This window comes from Chiloscyllium plagiosum, unplaced genomic scaffold (assembly GCF_037043375.1).
Source record: "Chiloscyllium plagiosum isolate Xiang-an unplaced genomic scaffold, Cpla_swu_hap1 HiC_scaffold_12, whole genome shotgun sequence".
NCBI lineage: Eukaryota > Metazoa > Chordata > Chondrichthyes > Orectolobiformes > Hemiscylliidae > Chiloscyllium > Chiloscyllium plagiosum.
The window spans coordinates 69571047-69594911 of NW_028270150.1; the positions used below are offsets into that span (position 1 = coordinate 69571047).

At 39.6% G+C, this 23865-nt stretch overlaps 1 protein-coding gene across 12 annotated transcripts in view; it reads right to left on the bottom strand.

Annotated features, from left to right (window-relative positions):
* Positions 1-23865, bottom strand: part of dmd (dystrophin) — a 2003576-nt gene that overhangs the window by 84623 nt on the left and 1895088 nt on the right. For all 12 annotated transcript variants that reach the window (XM_087992890.1, XM_087992895.1, XM_087992900.1 and 9 more), the window contains 4 exons: positions 19453-19654; positions 14119-14204; positions 8627-8784; positions 1568-1734 (listed from right to left, as the gene is read on the bottom strand). In XM_087992890.1, the coding sequence (XP_087849016.1) occupies positions 1568-1734; positions 8627-8784; positions 14119-14204; positions 19453-19654 (613 nt within the window). The remainder of the gene's footprint in view (positions 1-1567; positions 1735-8626; positions 8785-14118; positions 14205-19452; positions 19655-23865) is intronic.

Genomic DNA, 23865 nt, shown 5'->3' on the forward strand with positions numbered 1-23865 from the left:
AGAGAGGAAGAGAGAGAGGAAGAGAGAGAGGAAGAGAGAGAGGAAGAGAGAGAGGAAGAGAGAGAGGAAGAGAGAGAGGAAGAGAGAGAGGAAGAGAGAGAGGAAGAGAGAGAGGAAGAGAGAGAGGAAGAGAGAGAGGAAGAGAGAGAGGAAGAGAGAGAGGAAGAGAGAGAGGAAGAGAGAGAGGAAGAGAGAGAGGAAGAGAGAGAGGAAGAGAGAGAGGAAGAGAGAGAGGAAGAGAGAGAGGAAGAGAGAGAGGAAGAGAGAGAGGAAGAGAGAGAGGAAGAGAGAGAGGAAGAGAGAGAGGAAGAGAGAGAGGAAGAGAGAGAGGAAGAGAGAGAGGAAGAGAGAGAGGAAGAGAGAGAGGAAGAGAGAGACAGAGCGAGAGAAAGAAAGAGAGAGGAAGAGAGAGAGAGAGAGATGGAGAGAGAGCGAGTGAGCGAGAAAGACTGCAATGTTTAATGACCTCAACCTGGAGTGAGTCATTACTTTGTTGAGTCATCTATTACAATCCATTGACTTCCTTTTAACACGTCAAAAATTGAACAGCATGAAAATATCAATGATCAATAATGTCTGCATTTTCAGTGACTGATAAATTGACTTCCATATTAGTGCATAGGAATCCCTCTGGTGCAATTTTGTTATAGGCACTTGAAGGCAAGTTGTTTGATATTGTCCTAAGAGGGTATCTGGGTGCTTCAACACTGAAGTATCAAAGTGAAAGTCCAAGTCAGAATTTGGCTATTGTAAACAATGTTTTTCAATTCATGGCTTGCAAGACCTCTTGCACTTTCTGAAAAATGTTTTTCTGTGATTATATCCTCGCTGGGAGACTGAATGGACATTTGTCTGATCACAAAGTCTGGTTCCCCCAAAGTTCAAGAACCAGAGATATAACCTTAGGTTGCTCCACACAATTAAGATGTTCATTGAAGACACATAGCAGTTTAAAAATGACAGCACAAGTTTGTTTGTAAAGTAAAATTTCAGCTACTGGAACTGTGAATAAGGGTTAGAGTGATTGCAAAGAGGTTGCGACAAAGAAGTCCCAAAATTTCTGCAACTTCCACAAAACCATTGTTTTGTGCGCAACAACACCAGTTCGTTTCCTAGGCTCATTTTCAAATACAGAATTACAGTGTCCTTAATGTACAACAAAAATGCATATCAAGCAGCCACATTTCTATTGTCATTTTCCTCTCATTATTTCAAATTAATCTGTATTTTGGTATATATATTTCCAATGGCACTTCTGGTGGTGGGTGCTGGGACTGCAGCATAGCATTAGAACCTCCACTGTCCAAGTTCTTCAAACCACATAAATAGGCAGGATATCTCAGACTATTTTGTTATTATTTCTACAATAGTGTTGAAATGAAGAAATAAAAATCCCCCTAATTTTACATGGATAAAATAATGTCCTTCCCACCTGCAAATTAAAAGATATGAATTTTTTAGAATCGAACCAAAAAAAATGAACAAAACATTATTGGGCAGTAATGCTCGAAAGATCAACTTTCATACGATTTCAGTTAGGCTGTAATATTAGACTACATGTGTGTACCTGAATCCAATGATAGGACATTCCTTGCAGATATTGCACTTGGCTTGGTGTTTAGCAGTCTCTGCTGCTGCTACTCGGTGAAGTACTGGCATCCATACCATGGACTGCGGCTCCAACCTCATCCAATCTAAGAACAAAGCTGCCTCAATCTCTGGCTTGTTGTTGGCCTTAAGTGTGGAAAGGAGGAGAAATTCGAACAGTGAGCGCTGTGTATTTGGTTTGGGAATTTAAGCCAGTGTTGGCTCAAAGCTTTGTATATTGTTACAGAATCTCTACAGGTAGAGGCTGTTTGGCCCATCAAGTTTGCACTGACCCTCCAAACAGCTTCCAACCCCAGACCGACTGACTGCCTCTCCCCAAAACCCTGCTTTAACAATGGCTAAATTCACCTTACCTGCACATCTTTGGACTGTGGGAGGAAACCAGAGCACCCCACAGAAACCCACATAGACATGGGGAGAATATGAAAACTCCACACAGACAGTTGCCCGAGGTTAGAATCAAACCTGGGAAACTAGCCAACCACTGTGCTGCCCTTAAACGATGAGAAATTCATTCCCGGGTGATCTTGAACCAGCAGCCTTCTGGTTAACGGCCAATCGTATATTCTTGAGTCATAAAAAGATAAAGCTTAGGAACAACTAAGTGGTTTCTATATCAAAACAAACAGTTAACAGCTTGTTTGTCTTTCTTTATAAATTACACTGGAAATAGAGTAAAGTTGAAGGTAACTCTGTAGTCGATACCAAAGGCAGTTATTCAGAGCATGAATGTGATCTTCATGGCTGCTGAGAATATGGACCAAATGGACAGGTTCTATTGATTTTTCTTAGCAGAACTTAGCACCAACTTCCTTCTGAAAGAAAGTTAAAAATACTTGCACCAATCCCAAGTGTCCAGCTATACCTGTTAAACAGCAAAGCAAAACCATGTATCGCGAACACATTGCTTACTAATGGAGATTAGAGGACCTGAAGGTGGTCATACCTGTTGTATTTTCGCGCCATAAAAAAACTAACCTTACTTTTATGCAATATTCTGAAGCCTCGCCAATTCAAGCATTAACACCACGAATCATCATGCACCCTTCACTGGAGATTTAATCAAATCCCTACAGTATGAATGCAGTCCATGCAGCCCATCAAGTTCACACTATCCCTCCTCAGATCATCCCACCCAGACGCAGCCCCTATCCTATCCCTGTATTTCCCATGGCTAATCTACCTAACTTATGGATTTGTGGACATGATGACCACATGACATAGGAACAGAAATCAGCCCATTGAGTCTGCTCCACCATTCAATCATAAGTTTCTCAACCCCATTCTCCCACTTTCTCCCCATAACCCTTGATACTCAAGAACCTATCTCTATCTTAAATATACTCAATGACCTGGCCTCCACATCCTTCTGTGGCACGGAATTCCATAGATTCACCACTCTCTAGCTGAAGAAGTTTAGCACGATGGGCAATTTTGTATGCACAATTCACCTAACATTCACATCTTTAGATCTCTCATGTTGTATACTGGAAATCACTGAAAAAAAAAACAAACACACTTCTGACTGCACTGTGATCTTAAAAGAAAGCTTTTCAAATGGCAATGTATAAATTTGAATCTATGCTTTGGGCTACAGACTTGATTTGGGAAACGGTGCGAAGTGGACTGTGTTGTACTGGTGGATTGCAATGGAACTGAAAATCATGCATTGTGACTAACAGGCAACTGGACATATTCCACCAGTTTTATGCCTACACAATAACAAATTTCTACTCACCAAGTTTTATTGCAAACATTCAGGTTAATAAACAAATTACATAAATGGACAATTTTGACTTTAACAGCGTAAAATAAGCAACAGTGACCCGACTGCCCGTTTTATATCTCCCCTGACCTTTATTTTCATTAAAGTTGGAGTAAAGAAGTAAAAATTGGGAAAATCTCTAAAACAGGCTGCTGATTTGTTGTTTTACACAACTACATGAAAGTCAAAATTACTCCTGCTGTTTCAGTAAATTACAGAGAGCAGCAGTGACTTGGTGCTGGTCTGTGCTAAGTTATCCAATTTTAACTATAGTAAGGTTGGATTTCAAGACACGTTAATTAGCACAAAATAAATCAGGTTGAGATCCAACCTTGATGAAAAGAATACATATGCTGGAAATGTGAACTGAACAGAAATATTTGAAAAATATGACACACGTTCGATCAAAGGATAACAGATTTTTAATGGCTTTACTAATTATTTTTAATCATTTGTGTATCTGTGTGGGATGGATAAGTGCTATCAAAGTTACTGGAAAATAAATGAGAAAGCACACTTTCAAAATTTGAAGCTTTCAAACAGTGCCTGGAACACTTCAAGTCACTGTGGTAATACTACAGCATAGATAAGGTCACAAGTGAATAGCAAATCAGTTGCTCGAGTGATATTTTCACTAATCTCTTCCTATTCGAATTTTGTGGACTTTTAAGATTGGAAGAGGATTGGAAGTATTGATTTCAGTTCTGTAGATGATCCTGAGGCTTCACGATGCAGTTCCACATATAGAACAGGTTCGAAAGACTGAATGGCTTACTTCTGATCCTCTTACAATCCCAAATGGTTCATGAAGATCAAAACCTTTGTTACCTTGTGGAATGGAAGAAGTTGGAAAAATCTGCCAATACACTGACTGTGGCAGCTGACATAATATTAATTGGGTTACTATGGATGCAACACCTGTCCAAAGATATAGCTTGTTTCTTTGTCCAAACAACAAATCAACTTGAAATGCCTCTTGAATGTTCTTTTTTAAAAGAAAAACTGCATGCATGCATTTGTGCCTGCAGCTTTTCATATTTACAGCCACAGGGATTTGGAATTAATGAATGCACTTGGTCAGTGAACACAATTTCATGCTAAATGCATTTTATATCTGAGAGGATTTCAGTGTAATTTTATTTTACATTTCTTAAAGCATTTGGTAAGAAGCTTACATATTGCTGCACAGTTTGGACCTCAGAGTAAGTGCTGTAATCTGTGTAATCCTCGTCTATCAAAACCATGGGCTCAGATACTGCAGCAGGATAGTTTTACAGTGTGAAAGTATTATAAGACTATTTTCATTTCCTATAATTAAAAACTAAAATTACTTGAAGAGACATCTAATATTTTAATGAAATAATGTATGCACTCAGTTTCTTTGTCGAAATAACTATTCTTTACATCTGACTCCTTAAGGTAAGTATCAGCAAGCCATTCAAATACAAAGTCATAGCATCATACAGCACAGAAGCAGACCTTTTGGTCCAACTTGTCCCTGCCGACTAGGTTTCCAAGCTGAACCAGTCACATTTGCCAGCATTTGGTCCATATTCCTCTAAAACTTTTTTCTATTCAAGTGCCTGTCTGAATGTACTTCAAATGTTGCAATTGTACTCGCCTCTACCACTTCCTCTGGCAGCTCGTTCTGTACACATACTACCCTCTGCATTAAAAAGTTGCCCCTCAGGTCTCTCTTAAATCTTCCCCCTCTCACCTCAAGCCATGCCCTCTACCTTTGGACTTCTCCACCCTTGGAAAAAGACCTTGGCAGTTCACTCTAAATATGCCCTTCATGATTTTTTTAACCCTCACTAAGGTCACCCTTCAGCCTCCGATTCTCCAGGGAAAAGAGTCCCAGTCTGTCTCATTTGTTATCTGCACACGCACACCTTCCAGAAATTTTTCCCCATTACAGACCAGGGCTCTTGAAGCTGTTATTTTTCTGCTTCAACCTTTGTTGCGAGACTAGCAGTTCAATTGAGGTGCATATGGTCTATTATTACTCACAAAGCTGTCAATGGTAGTACGTAGTACAATACATCCACACTTTTTGAATCCCGTTTTAAATCATTTTAAATCATTTTTACTGAGCATATGTTAGTTAATGAAGAATTTGCATTTAGGATTGGGAGCTTCATTTTAGCACATTTTTGCATTGAGCATGATATAGGGTCACGTGACCTCATTGGTGCTACTTTGAAGTGGTCTCGTTCTGAACTTCCCAGTGGCTGTCAACCCTCCTACTGGTCAACCCCTCCTGTTTGTCACCTCTCAACTTTCAGATCATTTTTCCAACTCAAAGTTGATCTCATTCTCGTGGCTACATCCTGCTTCTCACCACTGATCTCCCAAGTCCTTGTTCACAGGAAGGGTTTAGGAGAGGGACGTAGCAACTGGGAGTATTGGGGAACATGATCAATGGAGAATCAGAGGGGAAAGGGAGAAGCAATGCGTGGGAGAGACGAAGAATCGAAGGAGTGGCAAGAGCGAGAAATGAGAGTGGGGATTAAGTTGAAAGAGACAAGATTAGAGTGGTGCTGGAAAAGCACAGCAGGTGAGGCAGCATCCGACGAGCAGGAAAATCAACGTTTCGGGCAGGAGTCCTTTCTGATGAAGGGCTCCTGCCCGAAACGTCGATTTTCCTGTTCTTCGGATGCTGCCTGACCTGCTGTGCTTTTCCAGTACCACTCTAATTTTATCTCTGATCTCCAGCAGCTGCAGTTCTCACTTTCGCCTATTAAGTTGAAAGAGTTAATATTTTTACTTTAGGTTTTTAAAGTTATCTTAAATTATTTGATAATTTAAGATATTTAGCAATGTACAATATTGATACTTTTTCTGACAGGACAGGTTCTGCAGAACCTAACTTCCAGTTTTTACATTGAATGTAATAGGAAAATCTGTTTAAATTATCACTGTTTCATTTAAAGTAACAATTTAAGTGAGGAATTGCTTCAGTTTGCTGTGAGGCAAAGTAATATTCAAAAGAGCAATGATCTACAGTTTTACAACTTTGGGAACACTCCCTACTCTTGTCATACACTTTGTTGAGTGAAGGAAGTTGCAAGCTGTAATCCTTAAGGATATTGGGCTCATAGAAAAGACCTTTAAGAGTGCTAATCATTCTTTTGCTGACATTTATGGTGGAAGGCATTGTTGGGTCATTTGGAACAGAATGTGTCAAGGATAAATGGCAGTCTGAGTGCTTTTGTTAAGAATGGACTCTTCAGACAGCAGACATTTGCACTACCATGAGAAGGTCTCACTGCTAAATAAACGAACATCTGTTACTATGGCAGGCAATAGCCACCAATGTCATTTATTGCTCCTAAAGGGTCCCACTTGACAATGTGTACGTATGGATCGTGAACAGCGCCAACTGGTCTAGTGTTTACAAAATTGCTGACTAAAGAACACAGAGTGATTGGATGTCAACATTTACACTCAAAGTCAAATACATGAGCATTAGTCTTTATTACTCTTTCGTAGTCGAGAGATAAATGAGACAGCGAGAGAACGAAAAAGTTGTCCTTCAAGAAGACTAAGACCTGGGAAAAGTAAACTGAAGTACACTGCAACATCTGAATTCTGTTCATTGAAGGTGATCTTGCTGGACTTAAATTTGATGCATGTACTAGTTTTTCTCAAATGGCTAATGGAAAAAGCATCACCTGAACTCAAACCCCCTGATCTTCTGCTTAATCTAAATCTGGTTCTGTATAGTTTGGGTGCAACAGTTGTTAGTTAGGAAGCAGACTTGAATCAAATTATTTTCATTATGTGAGAATGCATGGCAGGGACTAATACAACTTTTTTAATTACCCACTGCAGCACTTCCAATAATTTTGTGAAAGTATTTGGATTCACACTGAATTTTAAAGGAAGACTTGAATTCATATTGCACTTTTTATGATCACTGGATATCACAACATGCTTTGCAGCATTTGGTGAAATAACTTCCTTCCTTACACCACCACCAATATCAGAAACTAGACAATCAGGGCCATGTAAAATTGGAAATTAATGCCACTGATTCTGTTTATGTATTTAAAAACCCAGACCTTTGCTTCTTTTACAAAGAAATGTGACAAGAGTTTATACTTGTTTTGAAAATGTTACTAGTAAAATCAGAATCAGCAGCATAATTTGGCATTACACAACAGAAACATTCAATTCGAGAGTAAATAAACATGTCACGGCTTTTATTTGACTTCAAACAAGTTGGTTCATCACAAATCTGCCACATCTCATCTCCAATGTCAAGTTCAGAACTTGGTTCCTCGACAGAAGTTAGGGGTTTACATCAAGTATTTTACAAGAGATTCAAATGATAAGAAAACTTTGAGGAATGTTATGAGACCTCAAAAATGTGCACTCAATAGCATCTTCCTTTTTATGTGTTCCCTTTACATTTCTGCTTTGAAGAATGATCCTTACTCAAAACACCTGTCTGTCTGTTATCTGTACAGATGCTGATAGACCTGCTGGGTGCGCTTGGCACTGTGTGTTTTTATTCATTGTGCAACTGTTTGTTAAGTACTTTAAGAAGCCAGGCAGCAGATATCTTTTAAAAGCATCTTTGGTTTTGGACAGATGAGGTGAACTCATGAAACAAGCAGCAGCCAGATGGTTTGCTATTGTGACTAGTTATCCGACTGACAGAGCTACCTTGAAGTTGAATAGGGTAAATCTGCCTTCAACTTCTCAAACCCCATAATACCTTTGTGCTGTTTTCTGCATGCTTACTGAGCTATGAGATGTTTTGGTAACTTTGACATGAAGTAGAGTGAGGGGAACTTCACATGGATCATAGAACCAGTTGAGCTGAGTGACTTCACAGAATCACTACAGTGTGGAAGTTGGCCATTCAGCCCATCGGGTCGACACCCAGACCCAATCCACTTACCCTATCTCTGTAACCCTGCATTTCCTTTGGCTAACTCACCTAGCCTGCAGGTCCCTGGACACTATGGACAATTTAGCATGGCTGATTAACCTAGCCTCTACATCTTTGGGACTGCGGGAGGGAACTGGAGCACCCGAAGGAAACCCACACAGACACAAGGAGAATGTACAAACTCCACACAGTTGGTCGCCTGAGGCTGGAATTGAAACCAGGTTCCCATGGCACTGTGAGGCGCCAGTGCTAAACACTGAGCCAATACTACACAGTGTAACTTATGCATTAGATTTAAATCTTTTCAGTTCACTGCTGGAAACATATTCTTGACTAAAGCAATATATACTTACGAATTGGAAGCAGCTTCGAACGCTGGGTTCAATATTACTGCCTCCAAATGATGCAACCTCTCCCAGCTGGCGTGGAATCTGAATTGCGTCATGCAATAGAAGCCCTAGCCTGCGCTGATCACAGAATCCAGTGGGACTCGCCACTTGCTTGAACAGATCTGCAAAAAAAACCCACCATCTATTAAGTAAAGATAAAACGTAAAGATGTGCTATCGGGCACTACATTACAGGAACAGAGCATCAACACAATAAATGCCATTAATCCCTTTCTACATGGACAAAATTAATTTAGATCAAATTGAAATGAACTGTTTATTCAAATGAAACAACCCCTATGTAAACTGTGCAGCACAGCACAACTTGGATTAAACCCTAGATCCACTCGTGCAATTCCCTTATGTAAAGCATATGATAGATTCTTGGTGTGAACTAACTTCATGAATTCCAGCCAATTGTGGCTACGGGAACACCACCATTCATACTTTAGTACCAACAATTTAAAGAATGAAAATGAAGAAATAACTTACATTCATGACCTTAGGCCTTCCCAAAGTGATTGAAAGCTAATGATTCACTTTCTGAGGCAAACTTGGAAGCCTATTTCCCCAGCAGATAAACAACCAATTATCTTGCTTCAATATTGTCAGTAGAAGGATAAATAGTAATCAGACATCAGAAGAACTCCTGCACTACTTTTCAATCTCAGTACCTATATCTTTCCTATTGAAGTGAACAGACAGACAGGCCTTGGTTTAATGTATCATCCAGACTATCATTTCCAAAAAAAAAATGCAGCAATCGATGAGAACCTGCACTGAATTTGAACATTGCAAATTAGAGGTGGCATTGTTTCCACGGCATGCTGACATTAAGCACAAGTGTACAGTGAATCTATGTTTTGCAAGTCATTTTAATGCAGCTTCAGTGTAGAGTGAATCTGTTTTGCAAGTCATTTTAACGCAGCTTCATTATGTAAAAAAATCTGTTTCTATCATAGTTTCATCCGTATAACTCCATTATCCCTATGCTTTATTTTTATGATTTGAGTGTTGTCATATTTTCAGTACCATACCGTCTGTATGGGTAATTCAGATTTGGGCAGTTTGCTGCCACCAATCCTCTTTTTTTCTTCTTTATTGTATCTAGTGTTTACCTCATTATTGGTGGTAGAGGACAGAAAGCAAACAATTGAGGCACTTTCTGCACATAACAAGGTAGTTTATTGGATGAAGGCAATAGATACAATTTATATTAACTTGCTAGGCATAATTACGGAGGACTCCCAGGAGTTATACAGAGTACCTCTGCAGACTCAACTGTCTCCACCCAAAAACTCCAAGACATCTGGAGCTCAACATGAACAGTAACTCCTTCAGAACCATTACCATACACAGGATAGCAAAGCCAGCATTTATTGCTCATCCCTAATATCACTGTGTGGAGCTGCTGCAGTCTGTATGGTATAGTTACACTCTGTGCTGGGAGAATCAGGAATTCCAGATTTTGTCCAGTGATAATGGGGGAGGAAGTGTGTTTTTTCAGCACCATACTTTGTGACAACCCATTTTTAGCCACTAACAGACCCCATTGATAGCTATTCACCCGGCTAGTCAGATCGTTATCCACTCCTTTGCCTGTTCTTTTCTCTCTTTGGTCTCTATTTCCACCTCTCATTCATTCCTTAACACCCACCCCTCCCACCCCACCCACTTCATCTTCGGCATATAAACTGGACATCAGGTCTGAGGAAGGGTCACTCAATCCAAAACGTTAACTCCGATTTCTCTCCACAGATGCTGTCAGACCTGCTGAGCTTTTCCAACAATCTCTATTTTTCACATATACTCTCTCAGGTAACAGCAACTCATTGTATGATACAACTTCAAAGTGGAATTCTCCCTTATGCACTGTCAAATCTTTATCCCTCAAAAGAAAATTCAAAAAACAGATTACTTGATCCTTATTTGATGCTCGTTGTGGGAGCTTGCTGTGAGCATGTTTGCTGTCTCCCTTCCTATAATAGTGATGACACTTTGAAGAAGTATTTAAAGTACTTCAGACATCCTGTTGGGAAACACACTCTGCATCAATGCACCTTTTTATTATTACATCTGCACAACAGTAATGGCATTACTCAGTCCCCTCCCTCATTCCACTGTCCCACCACTTCTGATCTTTATGAGGCATGACATACCAAAAGATGGTGGAGGAACAGTCTGGTACACTAGCTGTAAGGTATAATATAATGAATGTGACTATGTCAAGCAATTGCTTGACTAATCAGTGTGACAGCTCGCCCAATTTTGAATAAAATTCCCAGCTGTTAATGAGAAGCACTTTTCATGGTTAACAGGACTGTGTATTCCTTTGTTGCTTCAAGCTCCAGATGATCTGCCTGGCTTTTATTCTGATTTGACCTTCCTGAAATAGTGTTGATATAGCTGAGTAGCTTGCTGGACCATTTGATAGGAATATATTTGACTCTTGATAGCCCTAAGTGTCCTGGTTCAACGAAAGCAAATTTCCTCTCAAAATGACAATCTGGTCACCATCACCAACACAATCCAAATTTTAATGACTTGAATTTAAATTCTCAATTGCAATGACAATGCCACAGTTTCCTTCTGGTTAGCCAAACTTCTATTATAAAATTCTCATTGTTGTTGTTCTCAAATTCATCCATGCTCTTGACCTATCTATTGTTGTAATCGCCTTCAGCCAGACAACGCTTGAGATGTCTGGCCAGCTCCAGTTCTGGTATCTTGATCACTTCCAATTTTAATCACTCCACTATTGGTAGTTATTGTCTTCAGCTGCCTAAATACCAAACACTGAAATTCCCTGAAATACTGCTGCAGAGTGTCACTTTATGCAACAGATATTTACAGTGAGTGCACTAATTTCACACAACTGTTTCCAGTGGTATCAAGCTATACTTCACATCTATCTGTAGTACGTTCATTACGTATTTAGACACCACACACACACAAGCTTATTTAGGTTCAGATTTCCTCCACCATCATACAATACAGTGGACAATTAACGTGAACAAACTAAAGATACATGAAGCTCAACTGAAGTCAAGTCCAATGTTTAAAACCCGATTAATTTATTTTTGTTCCCAGCTTTCCTATCCTCTTATCCTGTTATGAACAGTTACAAAACCTGGCAATATTCTACCAGGCATTTCATTTCAGTCTCAAGCTCAATATATTGCTTAATGATAAAAAATATTTGGAACTTGCTGAGATTCTATTTACAAAATAAAGTCTTCATTTTAAAACAGGAATTGATGTTCCTGAAGGCAGACTTGGTAGCAGCAGAGATCTGCTTCAAAGCCGTGTGTTTTGAAAGTTGTCACATCTCTCAATAGTATGAGCCAATGACACAACAGTAATATGGTCACATCTGGCTGAGAGATTATTCCATCAAACTGACAACAGTAGGTGGAGCTAATAATAAACCTCACCTCCAATGTAGTTAGATAGATTACCTCAATTGTCAGTGTTAAGACCCTCTTATTAAGCACTGAATTCGAGGTTGGAATTTTCTCCTCTCAATTGTGGCGTGAGTAATGATGAACAAAGTGGAAAAAGTGGGTGAGCTGAACAGGTTAGACTGTCAACGCTGAGAAAGATTTTCCTGATTATCCTCTTGAGGGGAATCTGAATCTTGCACAAGTGGTGACTGCCTCTTTTCATGTATTTGCATCTCATTAATTACCCAACATGCCTCATTTCCTCACCACTCCCAATTCTCTTCCAGGAAATTAGATGGCACAAAGTGCCAACATGCAAATCAAAGCGGGTACCTGGTGGGCATAGCTCACTGAATGATTGACCCAGCCACCACCTGAGTGTTTAGTCACACTCCTACATTGCCATGTCTGTTCACAGGTCAACTCTCTCAGTACGTCAACCCTTCAGTATTTCACTTGGGAGCTCATGGACACCTATAGCTTGCATGCTTCTACCAGGTTGCTTTGCACACAGGGACATAAATCCATCTCATGAATTGGTACAGGATGCATTGTGGGACTCTTATATTCCTTTCTTATTAGTCACTCACTTTAGTGTTTACATGGAATCTGCCAGACTCTGTCCACTTCCCATTGTTTTCTCAGCACATAATGACTTCAGGACTGACTTATAGGCTGTAGGTTCTGTACGGGTCACACTATTTTCTTACCACACAAGGTCCTCACTTACAGGCTACTAGCTTCTGTCACTTGCATTGTTATCTAGAGCAGGAGGAGAGAGAGGCAGCTGGTGACAGTGGGGAGCACTGAACAGCTAATCCATCAATTAGGCACGGAGTGGACAAGTCAGTGGGCAGCACATTGAATGGCTTCATGGCATCAATAACATCCACTACATGGAGATCTTTGAATATTGAGAAAAAAATGCAGCAGTAACATTTACTATCCATTATTATAACTGTAAATACCTGGCTAGAAATATGAAACAAACACAGGAATTTTTGGCAAAACTCAACAAGCCCAGCAGCATCTGTGGAGAGGGAATCAGAGTTAACATTTTGAGTCCAATGTGTCTTGAAATATTAACTCTGTTGCCCTCTCCACACATGCGGTCACACATGGAGTTTCTTTAGCACTTTTTTAATATGGAAAATAATCCATTTTTGTTTAGTTTTAAACCTTTAAAGGAGTTCAACTTCAAAGAAACATGGTCTTTGAACTGAGGAGGGAACAAAGCCTAAAGAAGCACTTGCTCCATGGCCATTATGTATAAGTGACATCGTGGTATATATATGCTAACTGGTATTGTGTTTGAACACAAACAAGTAGAGGCTTGTCAAATGTGCTTCCTGATGACAATATTACTTTTAAGGTTTCATCACATCTAGTGTTCCTATATCTGCAAGAATTTAAGTACTGTGCAAGAATATCTTAGTGTAGACACAAGAGAAATGCCTGCAACATTCTAGCGTGCTCTGGTGCAGCTAAGGTACATTAGCAGATTGTAATGCCAGGGTATTACATGGGGTGTGAGGCAGAACAAATAGGATTTGTACATTCTTCTCGGGGATGTAACTAGGCATCTTCCAACCGAGCTATTTCCAATGCTTGGGCATAGTGTAGAATCGCTCCTTGTGGGTTAATGAGGCATGTCAATCTCAAAGCCGTATTGACTGCTGCATTTCTCAATGAGTTCCTGAAGTTTAACCATTTCATTGTTTCCGATGCATGTTATTTGTTTATGCATACAGAAAAATCATTAAGGGAAGAGAGTTTATCAAACACAGAAAATGCACACATTGTTAAGAAAGCTAAAATCCATGAAACAAACCATGACCGAGACTGAAAAGTGTCTAAAATCTGCTGAACAGAAAATCCTTCAAGTTAGTTTTTCTTTTTGTGAAGTTAATTTTGTTGTGTCAGATTCAGCAAAGCCTATTTTTACTTCAATGGGTTTAGCACAAAGAAAAATGACAACAGAGATGTCTTGTAAAATATTCCAATACAAACTTACAGCGATACTTGTCCTCCAGGTGTGCTTTGCACAGTGACATGATGCCACTTTTAAAGGACAACACACGAATCTTCCCTGTTCGACCACTACACAGAAAGAAAAGAACATCACATTAGACTATCGGTGATACATTTCTAATGGACTTAATTGTGAGAAAAGGAAAGTTTTGCATGGTATAGAAGCTTTTTTGCAATTGTACACGATAGGCTGAAATTCTAGAACCTTGGAACTGAAAACAAAACAAATCATAATCCCTTGAAATCTCAGAACTGTGAGGACTCAGGCAAAACGGTGAAAATTACAGCACCCTGATATAACATTTGACAAACCCTTTTCAGACTGAATGACAAAACAGTATTTCACATAAATCCAATTACTCGTTAAGATAAAGGTGCCATGTAGTCTGACTAGACCACTGGGCTCTTCTCTCAATAGGCAGCGCATGGTGGTTTAACCTCACTTCAGGCAAGGGGTGAGGTGAAGGAGGTGGTATGGGAACTGAACCTATACTGTTGAATTCACTCTGCAACATAAACCAGCCATCCAGCCAACTGAGCTAACCCCCACACCACTCATTACTAGACAATGATTTGTAAGCATACTTATTTCTTTATGAAAATGTTAGAGGAACCCAGGATTACATGTAACTCAGTGCAATGCACAAGCCACACTTAGATGTCTAACAATGTCACAACTGAAGCTTGCTTGTATCAGCACCTTCATAGTCTGCATAAATATCTATTACATATCCATGTGTACATATCTACAAGCACCAATGACTGACAACTAATTTTTGCACTTTGCATTTAACTGAAGTACTGAAAATTAGTCAAACACCATTGATGAGTTTGAACCATTCAGCTTTATAAACTCCAACCTTTGCAAGATTTAAAAGACCATTATCTTCACTAAAGAGTGCTTATGTAAGAGAACAGTCAGAATAATTGGGCTTCAAATCTTCATTACAATGATAGCATGAACCAATAAATGTTGCAATGTCATATGTATAAACAAGACACTTAAGTTTTGCAAACTTTTTTCATGAAAGATAATGCCTTTTTCTTTTTCTCAATGTGCAAATGATAAGGAATAAAAAATCAAGATCATTTTAACCTAATTCTTTGGAGAGGAAAGCCATCAGATTAAGTGTATCATTTTTTAACCTTAGCCAATATTCACCCCAATAACTTCATACATCTTGGCTGGAGCGATCAGGTTAAAACTGTGTCCATATCCACAAATATTCAATGCAGTACTGAATCATCCTTACAATCCTGTTCAAAGTTTGTGAGAAGATTTGTAGCTCGGGTGCTCGTTGTTGTGGTTCTGTTCGCCGAGCTGGGAATTTGTGTTGCAGACGTTTCGTCCCCTATCTAGGTGACATCCTCAGTGCTTTGGAGCCTCCTGTGAACGCTTCTGTGATCTTTCCTCCAGCATTTGTAGTGGTTTGAATCTGCCACTTCCAGTTGTCAGTTCCAGCTGTCCACTGCAGTGGTCGGTATATTGGGTCCAGGTCGATGTGCTTATTGATTGAATCTGTGGATGAGTATCATGCCTCTAGGAATTCCCTGGCTGTTCTCTGTTTGGCTTGTCCTATAATAGTAGTGTTGTCCCAGTTGAATTCATGTTGCTTGTCATCTGCGTGTGTGGCTACTAAGGATAGCTGGTCGTGTCGTTTCGTGGCTAGTTAGTGTTTCGTGGCCAGAACAGCCAGGGAATTCCTGGAGGCATGGCACTCATCCACAGATTCAATCAATCAGCACATCGACCTGGACCCAATATACCGACCACTGCAGCGGGCAGCTGGAACTGACAACCGGAAGCAGCAGATTCAAATGCCAGAGGAAAGATCACAGAAGCCCTTCACAGGAGGCTCCCAAGCACTGAGGATGTCACCTAGACAGGGGACGAAACGTCTGCAACACAAATTCCCAGCTCGGCGAACAGAACCACAGTTACAATCCTGTTTTTAGATTTTCTACAGGTCAAGTCAGAATTCAAAATCTGAGAAGTTACAAAATGCACATGGACTGACAACATATTTAGCCCTTAACTACATCCATTGCCTGGTGTGAGCCCCATGGACCTTGAAAGCAAAATGTTCAATCTCGAGTATGCCCTGCATGAGGAAAGTACAGGAGGAATAAATAATTTAGGATGCTAAATTTGAAAATGAAGAGAAGTGAAATAGTTTCCAAAGTTTTTAAGTTAAGTTTAATTTAGGTTTGCAAGTGATTAATTCAGACTGGATTCCGGAAATGTTCAACTCCAGGCTATCTTATTTTCTCAGAGCCCAGCTTTGGGCAAACCATCTCAATACGGTTATTATGGCCTGCAATGACAATTTGCAACAAAGAAGTGTGCAATGAAACCATCTGCACACTGGAGATAAATCTGAATTTATAACTGTGTGGGTATTGCCAGTATCTCAGCCAAGTATATAATGTACTGTCAATATTTACTGTTTTCTCACTCCCTCAGAATGCAGTGTCTCCATTATGAGGACTTTTGGGTAGGCAATCAACTCGCGAAATGGATACAACCGCACAACAAATTCTGAATTTACACAGAGATTGAAAGCCACCATCCCACTGTTCTTTCTCTGATTATTTTGCTTTTCATTTAAAGGAACATGGCTGCTGCAAACCGTTACACTTAACACTGTGCTTTTCAGCTATGAGCAGTAGAAGGCATAGCTTGTGCCAAAGATTATAAACCACACTCTGCTCTGTAAAACTGCTGTTCTAAAAATTTCTTTCTCCATGTATTCCCCAGCTCTTAAAAACAGGAAGTGTGAGGATGTATTTTCATACTGTCGCATAGAATTACATTCACAGGTTAAGTAATGGCCACAAATAAGCTTATTTCATTCAGCAATAACTGTGTATTAATTATGTACCTCAAAATTATGAATGATTCCTTAACTTATGCTCAGTGTCCATGATCTGTCACGCAGTGAAAACACACTGTTCATTGTTTCTACATTAATCTAGTCCCATTTGCCAGCATTTGGCCTATATCCCTCTACAGCCATCCTATTCATATTCCCATCCAGATGCCTTTTAAATGTTGTAACTGTACCAGCTTCCACCACCCTCTGGCAGCCCATTCCATACACACACCATACTCTGTGTGAAAAAAAGTTACTCCTTAGGCCCCTTTGAAATCTTTATCTTCTCACCTTAAACCTATGCCCTCTAGTTTTGGACTTCCCCACCCCAAGGAAAAGACCTTGTCTATTTATCTCATCCACACCCCTCATGATTTTGTAAACCTTTGTAAGGTCATCCCTCAGCCTCCAATGCTCCAAGGAAAATAGCCCCAGCCTATTTAGCCTATAGCTCAAACCCTCCAACTCTGGCAACATCCTTGTAAATCTTTTCTGAACCCTTTCTAGTTTCACAACATCCTTCTGATAGCAGTGAGACCAGAATTGCACACAGTATTCCAGAAGTGGCCTAACCAATGTCCTGTACAGTTGCAACATGACCTCCCATGCTCAATGCACTGACCAATGAAGGTAAGCATACCAAACGCTTTCTTCACTATACTATGTGCCTGGGACTCCACTTGCAAGGAACTATGAACCTGCACTCCAAGATCTCTTTGCTCAGCAACATTCCCCAGGATCTTACCACGAAGTGTATAAGTCCACCCCGTTTTGCCTTCCCAAATTGCAGCACCTCACATTTACCGAAATTAAACTCCAACTACCACTCCTCAGCCCATTGGGCCATCTGATCAAGGTCAGATTGTACTGACAAAACCTTCTTTACTGTACACCACACCTCCAATTTTGGTATCATCTGCAAACTTACTAACTATACCTCCTATTTCACATCCAAATAATTTATGTAAATGACAAAAAGCCACTGGACCCTGCATCGATCCTTGTGACACACCGCTGGTTACAGGCCTCCAGTCTGAAAAGTAACCCTCCATCTCCACCCTCTGTCTTCTACCTTTGAGCCAGTTCTGAATCCAAAAGGCCATTCTTCTACGTTCCATCTGTATTCCAAAAGAACATGCCTCCATTATAATTCCAACCAGTGGATTCCACATTGAGCCATTTGAGAAAAGTTTTTACTCACCTCTCATTTGCTTCTTTTGTAAAACACTTTAAACTATGTGCTCCAGTTATTGATACATTTATAAGCAAGAATAAATTGTCTCTATTTACTCTGTCCAGATCCCTCAGGATTTTGAATACTTCTATTAAATCTCCTTCTTACCCATCGCCTCTCCAAGGAAAACAGTCCCAACATTTTCAATACATTTTCTTAACTGAAATGTCTCATCCCTGATGTTATTCTCATAAATCTCTTCTGCACACTCTTGAATGCTTTTGCATCCTTACTATAGTATAACACCCAAAACTGTACACAATACTCCAACTGTGGGCTAACTAGTTTATTCAAGGTTCAGCATAATATCCCTGCTTTTATACTCTAATTGATGAAACTGAGAAGACTGATGAAGCCTAGAAGACTTAATACTTTAATACCATTCTCTACCTGTCCTGCCACCTTTAATGATCTTTGCACATATAAAAGCACTTCTCTCTGCTCCTACCGACTCTTAATAGTACCCCTTATGTTGCATGGTCTCTTCATGTTCTTTGCACCATAACATATTATGTTACACTTCTTTGCATTGACCTATGTCATCTATCTGCCCATTTCATACCCTGACAATGCCCTTTTAAAAGTTCTATTCTGCTCTTCTCTGAGTTTACAAAGTTTCACGTGATCTGCAAGCTTTTAAATTGTCCCCTGCAATCCAAGATCGAAATCATTAAAACATATCAGGAAAGGCAAGGGTCCCAATACTCGTTCCTGATGAAGGGCTTTTGCCTGAAACGTTGATTTTACTGCTCCTCGGATGCTGCCTGAACTGCTGTGCTCTTCCAGCACCACTAATCCAGAATCTGGTTTCCAGCATCTGCAGTCATTGTTTTTACCTAATTCCTGGGGACCATGACTGCAAACCTTTCTCCAGCTGGAAAAATATTCCTTAATTATGACTCTATCTTGACAATTCCTTAGCGAATTCTGTATCCACATTGCAACTGTCCCTTTTATTCTATGAGCTATTACCTCCTTCCAGATCTACTGCGTTTTACTATATACTTGATGCCTTCTGGAAGTCCACGTACATCACATCAACAGATGCCTTGGAGTCAACATAGCAACTTTTGTCAGGGGTGTTTGCCAGAAATAAATCAAGCAGTTTTGTAGTCACCCTACTTATCTCCAACCATAACCCTCCTTCCAACACCCCTTTCTTCCTGTATTGGTTCTGTTTGAGTTCATTACATTGTTCAAAGAAACATACGTGTCATAAACATTGAGGAGCCAGTTAAGACACATGTCCACGCAGAGAGGCACATTGACAAGGTTACTGTGTTCTTGTTCCAGTCGATCATAGATTGAAGTCAGGCAGTTAATTATCTCCAAAATATCCATTAGTTGATCATTTTGCTTGAGGTTGTGCTGGTCAAAAGCCTCACAAGCACTTGGCAGAGAGAGAAGATCCACTGTAGAGAAATAGAAAAACAACACTTATTAAAATTATGTTTGAATCTCTGAACAATTACTTGACAGCATTTCCAAAGAGCAAATCAGTGAGATGGCATCACTTCGCTGCAAATTATCCTGTGTGTCTGCACTGCAATATATGATGGGACAAATAAAATTATTCTGAATAATTTCAATATTGTCAATCAGAAATAATTTATTCCTCAATAAAACAATAATGCTTGAGGATGGAGCAGAAGCATCAGCACAGAAACCTTTTTTTTACTTGAGCAACATAAAATCTACTATCTATGCCTGTACTGTAAAAGTTGAGAGCAAAGATTTAATGCAAATACAAGCTGTGAACACCAGCATCAAAATCCCACTGCAAATACAGGCCATGAAATTCAGTAATAAAACTCAGTCACAGATTCAAACTACGGATATAAGAAACAAAATTGCACTCTATCTGCAAGGTGTGAAATTCTATGATCTGATCAATCCTCAGCGTTGGCCTCCAATTCTCACATCAAAGCGTACATTTGTCCAATACAACAGATTGGATATTCACTCTGTTTGAAACTTATGGTGTATTTTGTTGGAATTTGTGTTCCTACTGTCACCAATTTATTGCTGCCACCGTATTCTGATGAAGGATCTACAAATCATTTCAGCTGGCTTACAAATCGTACACATGAATAATGATGGGATTGATGAGATCATTGGTCGTGCTTTTGGTCCCAAGCTATCGATCTTTTAGCCCAAACTATATAAGCTTTCCAAAGGTTGTACTTCAACAGGAAGAACTTAAGAGCAGCAGACTGTGGAACGGATTCCCAACGAACACACTGAGTATTGTCCATTCCTGCCTGCACAATCTGAAGCCAGGTCCTGGGAGAACACGCAAATCAAGATTTATACAACCCCCCCCCCACTTCTGCCTCCTACCGTCATAACTGGAAGACTATATCCCCATGATGGCTCTTATACACCGTTCACTGCAAATATTCACAACTCAATTTTACCATGATCCAGATACATAAAACATCAAGTGCAGAGTTATACCATAATTTGAGCACAAGTATGTGCTTGGTTGCGTTTGGGTGTGGAGCAAGGGTTGGAACGGGTTGGGAGGGCGTGGCAATGTCAGACAACAACCTCATCAGGTCTGAACTGTGCTATACCGTTAATGGGCAGAGTTGGGCGGACAGGCAATGGTCAAATCTCGAAAATTATAGCCCATGACTTCTCATCTAATAAAATCTGACAGCTTTACTCCTCTAATGCAGCAAGTTATACGTGCTGAAAGAGAAGGGGAAACTATTTCAATTTGTCTTTCAAATGGTAATTGGATTAAAATCTGGATTGAAATAATCTGCAGGGGCATGGGGAAAGAATAGGGAGTAGAAGTAGTTGAACACCTCTTTCAAGAGCCAGCACCAACAAGATGAGCTGAATGGACTCTAACTGCACTCTATTATATGAACCAACTGCTGATTCTCAACACAAAACAAGAAAATGACACATGCTGCTTGAAAAAAGCTCTAACATAATAACATGTCCTTCTGAACAAACCTGACAAACAATTCAGGAGTACAATAAAGAATATAGTTTTTAAAAAATAATTGCTGAAGCCCCATACAAGCTTGCAAGAATAGCAAGTTTAATAGGGACTTGAATAAAGTAGCAGCATATATCTAACTCACAAGTATGGATAAAATGACAGAGCAATATTGTTGCGCAGTAAAAGTGATCATGACTGAGTTGTAAGTCTTGCTCTGCTAATGCATGTCACACCACAATAACCAAATGATCCATGTTCCCCTAATGCACATAAGTCAAGAGCTAGCCTTTGCAAAAGTCATTTTAATGTATAGTTTGTTGCCAATACATTGGTTATTTTGTGTACCTTTAATAAGTATAATTTAGGGGCAATCTACTTCAAGTGAAACTCATTCTTATTTAATTAGTTGAGCTACCTTTACATAAGTTCAACTACATGAATTTTCAGCCAAATACAAATTCAACTGTACCAAGTTGAGGGCCTGGTCAGATATCAACAAACAAGTAAACCATTTGTTACAATAGTTCCTGCAAGGAATTGAAAAACACTATTCTCCTAAGGTTAGTTTATTTGTGGACTTGGAAATGTACGATCAGCATCACAACACTTGTATCGATGGGCAAACAAGTGATAGTGAGATCCCCTAGAGTTAAATAATCAATGACAATTAATTCATTCCTTCAAGCAGGTTTGATGTAGTTTAATTAGAAACAAAACCTCAGTCTAAATGGATCAAATTTTGGAAAGACATTCACAATGATTTGACAATACAGATGCAACCCATACTGACATGACATCTATTTGGTAAATTGATCAATTTTTAAAAATATGTAAAACATTAACTTTGAATTGGCCTGAAGCTTTTAATATCAGAAAGAACTTGGATGCTAATGTTGTGTTCTGAAGATTCTGCAACAATTTTTGCATCATTTATGCACTTCCAAAAAAAAAAAACCCATAAAAGGACATTTCATAAATAAGGGTCAAGGAAAGAAGTAACAGCACTGCATGCATCACTTTATAGCTTGTGGTGATTTTTTTCATTACTACCAAAGTGAAGCATGCTCCTAAATGCTTGCATTTCATGGATTGGTGCTTGTAACCTGCTGTTTCATTCACATTCATGTTCAGAATCCACTGTGGGACTTAATGCTTGAGGTAAGACAATTATCTCACTTCCATGATAAAAACTCCAACATACAGATTATACAGGGATATCTTTCTGCTTGATACTTTCATCAACTTTATGTATTATCAATAAAGATTTTGCATAAAACTTTTTAATCCCAAGAATGCCACTAAACTCTCCTGCTACAAACAGGTACTTAGAAGTTCTTGTGGCAATGATGTCATCCACATCACACTGTGGAGTAATCCTGAACATGTTGAAACTGGATTGCCGAATTGGAGGCTTATGAATAATGATCACTTCAAGGTAATGGAGGACAACCAGTCTCCACACAACTGTTCCCCAGCAACGAGTCAATACACTGAGGAGGGGGATGGGGATGAGAAGATTGGCAAAAAAATTGTACCCCTGATACTGACCTCATTCAAACCAAACAGTGGTTAGCAAAACTGGTGCTGAACCCCTGTAAAACACACTAACACATTCAAAACATTTTGAAGCTTTATAGACAAATAATTGTTGCATTTAAGTTGAGAAAATTGAATTAATACTTGTGCAGATCACAAGTTACACAAATTTGTGATTAACAAAAAACTATCAACACAAGAAAATGCAACTGTTTTGCCCACATTTAACAAAAAAATCCTTGAGCCTGATTCACAACGTAGTGATGATGGGGTGCTAATTAGAAACCCTGAAAAAAATGGGGAGCCAAGTGAGGAGGAATTGAAGGACATTTGTATTAGATTTTAAAAAGTGGTGCTGGTGATATCGATGAGGGACGGAGCAAGAGTTTAACTTCCTTCTAACACAGACATGCTGCTGGATATCAACCCAGCATCCAGAGACTGAAATCCTTGTTCCTGTATCCTAAGGCTGTCTGGAGGAAAGTGTGAATTCCCTCATATTTCCTACTCAGATGGCAGCACGGTAGCTCAGTGGTTTGCACTGCTTATAAATTTCCATGGCCTGACCCATGAGAGTTTAAAGGAGATGGCTATGAAAATAGTAAATGTGTTGCTAGCCATCTTTCAAGTTCCATGATTTCTGGGCCAGTTCTGCCACAATGAAGTGTTGTTAGCATAACCCTACTATTTTTAAGATACTGGGAGAAAACAGGAAATTACAGACTGGGTAGGATTCTTTGTTGAACGGTAACTTTCATAAAATCACAGAATCACAGTGCAGCAAGAAGCCGTTAGGACAACTGAGTCTGCACCAATTCTCCAAACAGCATCCCTGCCACACCTGGTCTCCACCCTATCCCTATTCCAACGCTAGAATCAAACCCAGATCCCTTGTGAGGCAGCAGTGCAAACCACTGAACCAATGTGCCATCTTCGGAGTAGGGCAACAGGGAATTCACACTTTCCTCCAGACAGCCTTAGGGTGCGGAAATAAGGATTTCAGTCTCTGGATGATGGGTTGATGTCCAACAGGATACCTGTGTTGGAAGGAAGCTAATATCTTATTCCCTCTCCCATATGTTTTAGACTTGACAACAGGGCTTCTTTACATCCTGGATTGGCAGAGTAGTG